The 12,405-nt window shown below is 45.6% G+C and overlaps 1 protein-coding gene across 1 annotated transcript in view; it reads right to left on the bottom strand.

Annotated features, from left to right (window-relative positions):
- Nucleotides 1-12,405, bottom strand: part of SLC13A3 (solute carrier family 13 member 3) — a 59,311-nt gene that overhangs the window by 18,261 nt on the left and 28,645 nt on the right. The window contains exons 4-8 of the mRNA XM_054573647.1: nucleotides 9,622-9,688; nucleotides 6,911-7,096; nucleotides 4,593-4,718; nucleotides 2,828-2,923; nucleotides 1,734-1,838 (exon numbers count right to left, since the gene is read on the bottom strand). Of these exons, the coding sequence (XP_054429622.1) occupies nucleotides 1,734-1,838; nucleotides 2,828-2,923; nucleotides 4,593-4,718; nucleotides 6,911-7,096; nucleotides 9,622-9,688 (580 nt within the window). The remainder of the gene's footprint in view (nucleotides 1-1,733; nucleotides 1,839-2,827; nucleotides 2,924-4,592; nucleotides 4,719-6,910; nucleotides 7,097-9,621; nucleotides 9,689-12,405) is intronic.

Here is a 12,405-nt window from a genome sequence, read left to right as displayed (position 1 = left end):
TGACTCCCAGGTTTCTATCTGCAACCTGACACCTCTGAGCTCCAGGCTTGCATATCCAACTGCCCATTGCAGTATCTGGGAGACGGATTAGATCTGACGAGCCTGAACCAAGTTCAACATAGAATTGTTGATAAGGCACCTCCAGTCTCTCTAAAGGATGTTCTTCTCCAACTAAACGCCATCGATGTGGGCACTACTTTCTCTCAGGCCCCCGAGTTCAGCCATAGCAAGTCCTGTCATTTCTAACCTTGAAATACATCTTGACTGTCCCCTCTCCATGGTTACCGCTTTCATTCAAGCCATTGAAGTCTTCGCCTAGACTTGGGTAAACGTCTTCTGTAAAGAGCCACACAATAAATATTTTTGGTTTTACAGGCCATGTGGTCTCTGTCATGGCTCATCGTTGATGTCATAGCATGAAAGCAGCCATAGACAGTACAAGAATGAATAGGTGTGAGCTGTGGTCCAACAGAACTTTATCTGTAGACACTGACATTTGAATTTCATTTAATTTTCGTGTGTCATTTATCAAGTCTAATATGTACAGTTGTTCATGTGAAGTATAATGGTTAATAAGTAATAACATAAGAATATACTCTTGTGTCTCACATACTCACAACTGTAAGCCTACTTTTGCCCCACCATGTATTGTCTTTTGATTTTCTCTAGCCATTTAAAAATGTAAAAACCATTCAAGAACAAGGGGCAGGGAGGATTTGGCCCATGCGCCTTTGTTTCCTGGCCCCTATCTTAGATGACAGGGGTCGTCCACCTGCTGTTATAGTTCCTAACTATTCTGTCCACCTGTATTTTTGCCCTCACTACCCATTCTCTAGTAAATGTAATTAATGTTTTATGGAGTTCTTCCTATGAGCAATTCTAACCACTTGACATGTACTAACTCATTTATGCTCAGAACAATCCGATGAGAAGTGTTCTGTTACAGAACCATTTTACAGACGAGGATGCTGAGGCACAGAGAGGTTAACTAACTTAAAACCCTCAATAGCTTCCTATTGTTCTCATTTAAAAAGGCCAAAATGCTTAACATGTCCAACAAGACCTCCACAACCTGGCTCTCGTCTTCCCTTCCAGCCACGCCTGGTCCACTGTCCTCCCTGCCCACCGGGCCTCAGTGACACCGGGCTTCTGTCAGGTCATCAAATGTCCTACGTTGGTCCCTACCTCAGGCTCCCAGTAGACATGTCCAGTGTGTCTCCAATTTTTACCTCCACTCTTCTTAACCTTTGGTCCTTCCCAGAACCCTCCAAAGTCAAGGTCCCCGCTCCATTCTTTCATCACCCACTCACTCTTTCTTTCATTACACTCATTACAATGAGCTATTTTGTTGTCTAACTACTTGTTTTTGTGTGTCCCCAGCATCTAGCATAATACTTAGCACATATTAGGCTCTCGATAAATGCTGATTGAATGAATGAATGAATGAATGACATGCTCAGGGCTGCACAATTTGTAAGTGGCAGAGCTGCCACTGGAACCCAGTTTTTCTGATTTCAAAGCCGAAGCTCTCAATACAGGAGAACCCCAATAAATGTCTTATCATCCAAACCTAAACTCTTCTGGGAGCAAAAGAAGGAGCTGTTGAAAATCACCAGGGACAAGGGGTACGAACTAGCCCAGGTCACCCCCGCTGCAGTGCCTCTCCAGCTCCAAGCGGCCCATCCCAGAATCTTCCCTGTTGAACTCCGTTCCAGGGGTCCCCAGAGGCTCACCCAGTGGGGAAGAGATTGGCCCAGCCAGGGATGAACTTCGGGTCCCGGAAGAAGAGGAGAATGGCGAACATGCAGAAAAGGATGAAAACGGCCAGTTCAGCAAACCTGTAGCACAGATGCGCAAACACATGGTGACCGTGGGCTCCGGTGGACCACAGGGCGAGAAGGCCTCAGGCAGGTGCCCATCGTGTGACCGGGCCCAGACCCCACCTCTGAGAAACTGAAATACGTAATTCACCTCTCAAGAAGCCCCCAGCACGAGGAGAGGGGTGTCCCATGATGTGAGCGGTTCCTGCCTGGTGCTACCATACTCAGCCAGGACCCTTCCTACGCATCAAGTACCCCCCCCCGCCCCAAAACTATTATATCATTTCTACCAGAGGAGAGTCCTAAGGAGAATCTGATGGAGAATCCAGGGACAGAGACAAAGAGTGAAACAGAGACAGAGTCAGAAAAGCAGAAAGAAAGGAAACAGACAGAAGTAGGCAAAGAGAGAGGAAGAGTCCCACACAGAGGCAGACAGATAAACTTAAACACAGAGTGACAAACACAGGAAGGGAAAGACATGAAGGAAGAAGTACGCAGAGGAGGAAAGAGAGAAGCCTCAAATGTTGGGGCAAATGTCTACTCAATGTGTCCATTTAAGAGATCGGGGAACAGGGCCTCAGGAGGGTCAGTGCCTTGCTCAAGGTCACACAGGATGTTAGCAGCAGAGTCAGCCCTGGGAGGCAAGCCTGCTGACTCCTAGTTATTTTTACCACATGAGACACATACATATTAAACAAAGCCCTGGAAGTCTCCCAAAGCAATGTCGGGTATGCCATGTACCAGGAGGGAAAGGGTGCATTTGGCAGGACAGAGACAGGTCCCCACCCCAAGTACACCCTGAAGGGCTTTCTGGTCCTCAAGGTGTCTACCCCAGCACCAGGGCTAGAAGCGGACTATTAAGCCACCTCCCTACCCTCCATATCAAGGATCCTATCTCAGGCCATTGGGCTTGATATTCCCCTGGGACTCAGCCCCCAGGGACCCAGGGGTTAGACAAGGAGGTCGCTCTCCCCCACCCCCTCTCCCAAGGACCCCAGGCCACGCACTTCATGGGCCCCAGACTCCGGAATTCCTCCTGAATTATAGCTTGAGCCCTATCTTGTGCACCAGCTCTGCCCTCAGATTTCTTCTTCCTCCAGCCCCTGAAACAAAAAGAGGGGAAGTTAGGGGTAGCCACTGCAAGGATGGCTAACTTCTCCCCAGCCACTGCCCCCTGGCCAGGCCACATTGTCGCTCTTCTGCAGACTGAAATGGCCTGCTGAGTGGTCTCCCTCTGTCCTCCCTTTCTCACATCTGCTCTCCCCACCTACAGCCTGGATAGTCTTTTAAAAATGTGAATCTGATCATACAACTCCCAGGGGCCCTTTAGGGGATCAAACAGAAACATGAATAAACAGACAGATCAATGGAATAAAATAGGAAGTCCAGTAATGTGCCCAAACATAAATGGGGATTTCATCTGTGATAAACTTGGTATCACAGATTGGTGTGCAAGAGATGGGCTATTCAGTCAATGGTGTTAGACATGTCGACTAATGGAATCAAATTGAGAGTCCAGAAATAAACCCAGACATCTAGAGTCAATTGATTTTTGACAAGGATACCACAACCATTCAATTGGGCAAGAATAAGTCTTTTGACAAATGGATCCACAACAACTGGAGAGCCACAAGCCAAAGAATGAATGTGGATCCCTACCTCACACCATACACAAAATTTAACTCCAGCTAGATCAAAGACCTAAATGTAAGAGCTAAACCTATAAAATATTTAGAAGAAAACATAGGGGAAATTTTCCTTGCCTTGGACTAGTCAACTGTTTCTTAGATATATAACACCAAAAGCTCAAGCAATCAAAGATAGATAATTGGACATCATCAAAATTAAAAAATTTGGTGTGTCAGTAAATGGTGTTTGGACAACCGGGTGGTCATCTGGAACAGAAAATAAAATTGGATTCAAACCTCACACAGCACTTTAAGGATAAACTCCAAACAGATTTTTTTAAAAAAAATTAATTGTAAGAATAATTAAAATATCAAAAGAAAATATGTGATTACTTTTTTAAAATAGCTCTTTTAACGAGAAGACCCTTTTAATTATAATAGAAAACTCAGAAGCTATATGAGAAAAGATTGATAAATTCATCTGTATAAAATTTTCTCAAAAATTCTTCATGAAAGAAAGCACTCAGGAAAGAATATTTGCAACTCACCTTGCAGAATAATCACGAATCTTTCAATATATAAAGAGTACTAGAAATCAATAAGAACAACACTAACATTCCATCTGAAAAATGTACAAAGGATATAAACCCAATTTACAGAAAAGGAAATAACCAGTGATCCCCATGAATATATAAAAACCTTTCATATTGCCTTCAACATTAAAAGTTGCTCAAAACTACTCCAATAAAATAAATGCAGATTATTTTTCTTTTATCAGGTTGGCAAAAAGCCACCTTTCTACATGGGAACAGACACTCTCATACATGGTAAATGGTACAATTAGTGCAATTCTTATGGAGAATGACTTGACAATATCCATTAAAATAAAAAATGTGCTTTTATTAGTGTATTAGCATTGATGATGGGAGAATTAATGAGAGTCTGGACATAGCAGGCAGGTCACACACTACCTTGGGAAGTGATGTCTACTCCAGTCACTACGTGAGAAGATAAAGAAGTTATAAGGATAATCTTCAGTTGACGTAGAAGGCTGAGACTTAGGAAGGCCACTCCCAGGTGAGAAGGGCCCTGGGTCCAACGCAATTCAGTCTGGCTCAAAGCTCAAGTTAAAGAGGGGAGGTACCTGAAGGTCATTCCCGCATATAGGAAGGAGATCCAGAGCCAGCCCGCCAACAGGAACAGCAGCATGAGCGGGAAGGCAAAAATGAACCAGGAGCCGAAATTCACCACATCGCACTTCGGGAAGAAACTGGAGGAGAAAGAGAGGTGAGAGCCAGCCAAGGCCAGCCATGCTGGGTGCGGGGGCGGCTGGGGGGAGGGTGTGTGTGTGTGTAGATGCACATAGAAAAACTAGGAGGAGTATGTCAAATATTAACAGTAGGATGAAAAGTCTTTCAAAATTTTAATTTTTTTCTTTATTTTCTGAGAGTTCTATAATGTGCCTATTACATGCATAATCAGAATAAACTAATAAAATGTATTTAGGGAGCAAAGCCCAAGAAGAACACTCAGGCTGCTATTTCCCTGTGTCCCCAAGCTCCCAGCTGGAGAATCTGAACCCCATGTCACTTAGCATTCTTTCTAAATCCCCTCCTCCCAGACCAGAAGGTCCAAGCCTGTGCAATTAAATGTCGCATAGTTGCATGTAATTTGCATGCAATTTGCATGCAGTTTACTCCACATCTTTCATGTTTGATATTATTTTTACTCACAGCTCCGCATTTTCTGCCCTGATTTCTTTTAAAGTTGGAACAGAGTTCTGCTCATACCAGGGTGGGCAGACAGCCTGAAAACTTTCTCAGAGCAACTGCCACTGTACCCATCCTCCCCATCCCCCTCCCCCAACTCAGGCCCCACCTCTCAGGCTCCCAGACACACGTCTATCGTGTCCCGCCCCTTCTGAGGGAGGAGACCACAGGACCAGCCCAGACTGTCCCCGCATCCGAACCAGGGCCGCCTCGGCTTCTGGCGTTTTAGATGCCAACCAAAAAACCTGAGGTGCAGTCAGGTCTTGCTCAAAGAACAGAGATGAAAAGGCACCAGAGGTCTGCTGTGGGCTGAAATCAGTTGGAAAGACACTGATGCCTGGATCCCATGCCATGCCTCCTGAATCAGAAGCTCTGCAACTGAGGCCCAGCTGTATTTTTTCCTCTCCGCCAGTGACCCTGATAAGCAGCCGTTGGCTGAGAATCACCTGTTTCTTCCATCACATCATAAAATTCCTTAAATCAAGGAATTTAAGAACGCGAGAATATAGCTGAGGTTTAAGGTTTTCAAATCAGCTTGTGAAGTGAAACAGGAGAGTACTTAACATTTCTCATGAAAATAACTTTGATTGCTCGTAAGTATAGTACCAATTTATGTATGCCAACCCTGCTCTCAGCAAGAGCTCCACCCTCCTCACAGGTCCTCGATTCTTCGGTTGAGTAGCAGGTACAGAAGTTGGCCAGCATTTGTGGCCATGGTGAGTATCAAAGACTCTTTACTGTCATTTGTTTGCCAAATGCTTTCCTTTGCATTCCTGTGGGTTAAATAAACATAAGCCACATCTCCACTGCTCAGGAATCTTAGAGACCTCGCCTCTCAGAAGCCTAAAATCTCAAAATCCTGGAATCTTGAAATACAGGAATTTTAAACGTCTTTGAACTAAGAGGCTTGGAATGATGGAAAGGACAAGTCAGGCTGCCTGAGAATCCTTCTCTTATTCTCACGCCTGTCTCTGTTTGAACAGTTTCTGTGATCGGGACACTTGACCTCCCGGCAGAATCCACTCTGCCGCTGGCCCAAGGACATGGTTGCAAAGCTTCTCACTGGACAGGACAGCCACAGACCAGCACCTCCACTTGGGGTGTTTTTAAAGCAGATACTTCATCATGTCACCCTTCTGCCCTCAGCTTTCCACTGACTGCCCACGGGCTCCTTACAGTAGATGCCTTAGCCTGGCCTCTTCTTACCTCATCTCCTCCCACAATCCCCTTCACCTTCTACACTCCTGCCTTGCTCGTCTTTTTGCCATTCACCTTTGCGTAGGCTCTTCCCTCCTGTGTCCATGTAGTTTGCCCCCCCGCCCATTTCTGCTCAAGTGAAACCTTATTAGAAAGGTCGTACATCCATGACCCACCAATATAAAGTACCACCCACTCCTGTTCATCTACCCCCATATCCTGCTTTGTTTTATTTCACAGCTTATCTCTGGATAAGTCCCACCACACCACACCACACCAGCATATCCCATATTCATTTGCCTTTTCTTTTATTGCTTATCTCCCCACCAAAATAGAAGTACCTTAGAGCAGAGACTTTGCTGGGGTTTGTGCCTTGTGGAGTCCCAAGAGCCTGGCCAATAGAAGGTACTCAAGACACACCTTCTGTGGATGTTAAATGAAGGGGGTGGGGAGGAGAAGGAAACTCCAGGGCCGGGTAGGGGACCCTTGCTTTTACCTCTTGAGCCCACCGAGCAGGATGAGGTTGGGGGGTGTGCCTGTGAGGGTGGCAGTGCCCCCGATGCTGGCTGAGTAGGGAATGGAGATGAGGAGGCCCTTCCAGATATTTCTGCGATGTTCCTCCTCCTTCGTGGAGTCGGCTGGAAGATCCAACGGAGCCTCTGCCTCCTCGCGGCAGCCTTTGCTTTAAACAAACCCGAAGAGAAGCCGTTCAGAACACACTCAGCGTGCCTTACCTCATGGGGCAACAGCCCACACATAGCTTGGGTAGGGGGCAGCTGATGGTCTTTTGAAAAGGTAATTTGGCATGGGCCTTCACAACCTCTAAAATGTGCAGCCTTTCAGCTCAGGTGTTCTACTCTAAGAATTCATCGTAAAGGAATAATTGGGTAAATGCCTCAGGTGTGGGTACAAGAGTTCGTGTGGCATTAAATACTATAAGTTAAACTGAAAATAACATAAATCTCCATCAAAAAAGGCTTGGCTAAATAAGGTTGGTGCTCTTTCCGGATGGAACGCCAATGATGAGTTTGTTAACATGAAAGATGTTCACTATATAAAGTCAAAAGACGGGTAATAGCACTATATTTTTATTTAAAAATATTCACATATTTCATGAATATTTGAGTGTTAAGAAAAGTCTAAAATAGTAATAAGCGAAGTTGTTTTGGTGCCTTTCTCAGGGGTTGAGCTATGGATTTTTTTTCTCTATTTGTATTTTCTGGGTTGCTGTCCTCGCACAAAGAGTTTCGGGAAAGCATGAAATTAAGACTTGTTAATTATATAATTAAAAGATAATGATGTTGACATGAATTTATTGAGGTGGAAAGATGTTCCATACACTCCATTAAGTGAGATAATAACATATATAGCGTTATCAATATTTTTATTTAAGAAAATGTATTTCTGTCTACAGAGAGGTAGCAAGAAATAATCTAGAATGGTATTCACTTAACTGTTTTAATGCTGCGTATATATGTTTTTGTTTAAGAGTATTTTCTCAACTCATGCAACCATAAAATGTTTATAAGTGAATGAGATTAAGAATCGCTCCTGCGCAACAAAGCAAAAATGTTTAAAGAATAAAAGATCCTTCAATACATTCTGGCCTTACTTGCTACATGAGGGGCCCCTTCTCCAGGGGGCGATGGGGACATGACCTGGGATCTCAAAGGAACACGAGGAAGCAGCTGGAGACCTTTGTGCGGCATGGCCTGACTGCTCAGGGTGAGCGGCCTGTTCAGTAAGCGCGGCCTCCCTCAGACCTGGGAACCAACCAGACTGAGCCTCACAGTGAGGACGAGAGCAGATAAGGCCCTGGGACTCATCTAGTGCAAACCCTTCTTTGTTCAGATGGGGAAACCAAGGCCCAGAGGTTTGCATCCAATGGGCACTGAGTCTCCCTCCAATGGATGGGGTTTCCCTCTAGTAGACAAGGAGTTCCAGAGAGTGGCATCAGATCTTTCCAATAAACTCAGCACAAGCTCTGTATAGGCGGATGGTTAAAACTGGTTCCCAGGTTGCATGGTAGTGAGTGGCTGGGCCATCACAGAACCCATAACTCAAAGCTGGACTTGAAGCTCCCCAGTGCTGCTGGGAAGGAGCACAGGCCATTGGATAAGACAACCAGATGTAAGATCAGGCCCCCCCCACTGTAGGGGAGGGTGCCTGCTCCAGCATGCCCTTCTTAGAGGGACCTTCCCTGATCACCCATGTTAAAGCTGCCCTTGGTCACCTCCAGGCCCCCTGCCTGGCCCTCTTTTCTGCTTTGTTCTCCTGAGTAACACTCACAACCATCTGACGTATTATAGATTTGACTCATGTATTTGTTCCTTGTCACTGGGACCTAAGTTCCACAGGTCTGAAATTTTTTGTCCCTTTGTGGCTGCGTCCCTGGTAGTGCCAGGCTCATCCTAAGCTCCCAGTAAATATTGTTGAATGAATGAAATAGACCTGATCAATGCCCAGCGATGCTGAGAGCAAGCCACTTTACTTCCCACTGTTTCCTCCCCATTAAATCAAGATAATAAGGCCTTTAATAACAAGCGCTACCATCATGCACGTAAGACCTAGCAACCTGCCTTGTTGACATTATTCCACTTAATCTCAAAACAACCCTATAAGGTGGGTTCCAATATCATGTCCATTTGGTAGGTGAACCTAATTGAGGCTCAGAATGGTTGAGTGGCTTGTCTAAATGACATAGCAGGTAAGTGGCAGAGCCAGGGTTCAAAGTCAGATCTGTGTGGCTCCAAACCCCAAGATCTTAACCACGTTGTCATATACAAAGGACACCAAAGACTGAACATGCCATGGATGTGAAGGTGCTTCCTGACTCATGTCAGTATGAAGAATTATTATTGCCTCGTAGAGTGATTTTTCCTTTAGAGCCTCTCTACCTGATCTGCACCCTTCTCCTCCTTGACCAGCACATGGCTTGTGCTCTCCTGCTCTTCTGGGCCCACCTGGAGGCCCTCCCCTTACTAGGGCTCTAGGGATGTAATGTACCCCCCTTCCCCGGCCACATTTGGCATTTTTAAGGGGTCTGTGGAGATCTATGCCTCAGCCACAGGTTGGAAACGTGGGCAATTAGGTCATCTGGAGAAAATTTCAGAGGTGGGAGGGAGGTTGCTTGCAGCATGGAGCTCTTGTTCCTCATCTCCTTGGACCAAGCACTGGCTCCTCTATGATTTTTCACCAGGAACTCACTCGTCTGTGCTGGCAAGAAACTGCATCTCCGTGGGCACAGTACGCAGGTCTTTGGTCTGCGCAGGAGCTAGAAGAAAGCATAATGTCTTTAGTGTCATGTGAATGGGGCAGGAGCGGGCCCATTCTTTTGTGGGCAGCCAAGAGGGCTTCTTCAGGCTCCACTCTCTGCCAAGGGTCCCATACTATTCATTCAATTAAGTAGATAAATAAAATACATTACTCAACATTCCATCTTCCTATCCCATCCATCTCTGTTTGCAGATGACCCCAGAGCTGTGGGCAGGGAATTAGCTGCTAGACTGCCTGACAGCCCATAACTCAAGCCTAGGCTTACCTGAGCAGCCACTGCCAAAGGGGTGTTTGGGAAGGACTATTATGGGTGGTAATGGATCATCAGTGGGATGGGTGACCCCAATCTCCCATTCATTCAGTCGAAAAGTATTTATTGAGCACCTACTATGTGTTATTGACTATGAGCTTGGGGCACACAGTGAAGAGTATACAACAAGGTCCCTGTTGCCACAAAGTTTATGTTCTAGAAAGGGAGACAGACAATAAACACAGAAAGAAAAATTCAGGTAGTGATGAAAGTGATGGAAGACGTAAATCTGGGCCATGTGATGGAAAGTAATTGCAGAGTTGGGGGTGGGGTAAGCAGGTGGCCTACTGCCATCAGGTCAACAGAAAGGCAACATGCCCTGATGGCATTTGACCTGAGACCTCAAGGATAAAAAAGAGCCAGTCACATGAACAGCCTGGAGAAGAAAGTTCCAGGCAACACTGAACAGCAAGTGCAAAGCCCTGGGGGTAAGACGCTTAGCAGAATTAAGGAACAAGGAGAAGGCCAGTCTACTGGGAGGCTAGTGAGTAGGGAAGGCCTAGGGGAGACAGGGAGTGGGAGTAGGGTAGGCAGAGGTGAATAGAAGTCAGAAGTCCATTCAAGAATGGCGAACCCTTGAAGGAATTAGAGTCCAAGATGGATGTCATGTGATTGACATTTTGCAAACATTTCTGGGTCTGGTAGGGAGAATGGACTGTAGGAGGGGAAAAACGAAAGTTTGAAAACCAGTCCTGAATCTGTTGCATTTTCCAGATAAAATGCTGATGGCTGCCTTAGGCTAGTGGCCATAGAGATGCTGGGAGCAAATAAGTTGTGAATGTGTTTCAGTTCTTCTTAGACAAGAGCTTGGTGCAACTAGGGGCCCAGGACCAGAATGCAGTCATGCGATGGAAACTTGGAACAGACTGATAGCTATAGGAGGGGAGGTGGGGGGGAGGGAATGGTAGAAGGAAGGGGAAGGCACTAGTCAGAGAACATATATGAATGATGCATGGACATGGACAACAAAGAAGGGATTGACTGTAAGACAGAGGTGTGGACTGGGTGGAGGAGAACAAAGGGGGGAAAAAGTTGGGACAATGGTAATAGAATAAACAATAAAAAAAACTTTTTTAAAAAGAACTTAGTCATGTGAACCCTAGCTGATCACTCCATCAATAATATCACTGAGTGACAAGACATGAAAATTCAAGTCCTTGTGGAACTTACCTTCTGGTCAGGCAGACAGACTATAAACACATAATATACAGCATGCCAGATGGTAATGAGTATCAGAGAAAAACAAAGCATGAAAGAGACACTTTTCTGAGATGGGACACCTTTTTTAAAGGATAGTCAAAAAAAGTCTGACTGAGAGGGTAACATCGAACAGAGACCTGAAGAAGGTGAGGGGGTGAGCCATGCAAACTTCTGAGGAAATGAAGGGCATGTGCAAAGGCCCTGAGGTGAGAGGGTGATGGTACAGAAGCAGAAGGGACACCAGTGAGAGAAGTGGCAAGGGGTGGGGGGGGGGCAGAAAGTGGGTTGGATCATGCAGGGGGCTTGGGGATTACAGTAAAAACTTTGGCTTCTCCTCTGAGTCAGATGGGAGCAAAAGCAGGGGAGTGTTTGAGTAGAGGGGTCAGGACAGGATCTGACTTTATTTTTAAAGTATCCCTTGTTTGATAGGTCAGCCTCTCTAGGAGACTTCGATAGTGTTTTGAAGACAAGACAAATTGAAGGAATTAAAAGTTCCTGCACTAAAATCATCACCAAGGGTAAAAAAGGCCATCCCTCGGTATTGGGTGTGAGACTGGTAGCTGAACACACGGGTTCTGGGTTCAAATCATAACTCCATCATTTACTATGTGACCTCAGACCCGTGGTTCCCAGTCAGGGCCAGTTTTCAGACACTGGGCAATGTTAGGATACATTTTTGGCTGTCACAACTGGGATGCAGAGTATGCTACTGGCATCTAGCAGGAAGAGGCCAGGGATGCTGCTAAATATCCTAAAATGCACAAGACAGCCCCCCCCAGAAAAAAAATTATCCCACCCAAGATGTCAATAGTGCTGGGGTTGAGAGACCCTGGTTTAGATAAATCTCTTAACCTCACTTCTTTAATTCATAAAATGAAAGTAATAATTTTCCTAAGGTTGTCAAAGGGTTAAGGAGTTGGTCCATTTGCTATAGGTTGAATGTCTGCATCTTCCCCAAAATGCATATGTTGAAACCTAATCCTTAATGTGTTAGTATTAGGAAGTGGGGCTTTGGAAGGCAATTAGGCCGTAAGGGTGAAGCCCTCATGGATAGGGTTAGTGTCCTTATAAAAGGAGACCCCACAGAGCCCTCTTGCCCCTTCAGCCATGTGAAGACACAGCAGGAAGATGGCTCTCTATGAACCAGGAAGTAGGATCTCATAGGTACCAATTCTGCTGGCCCTTGACCTTGGATTTCCAACCCC

This window comes from Pteronotus mesoamericanus, unplaced genomic scaffold (assembly GCF_021234165.1).
Source record: "Pteronotus mesoamericanus isolate MK-2021 breed Mesoamerican mustached bat unplaced genomic scaffold, CSHL_Meso_final contig_25, whole genome shotgun sequence".
Classification (NCBI taxonomy): domain Eukaryota; kingdom Metazoa; phylum Chordata; class Mammalia; order Chiroptera; family Mormoopidae; genus Pteronotus; species Pteronotus mesoamericanus.
The sequence above is the reverse complement of the archived record's forward strand: the minus strand, read 5'-3'. Positions and strand labels throughout refer to the sequence as shown.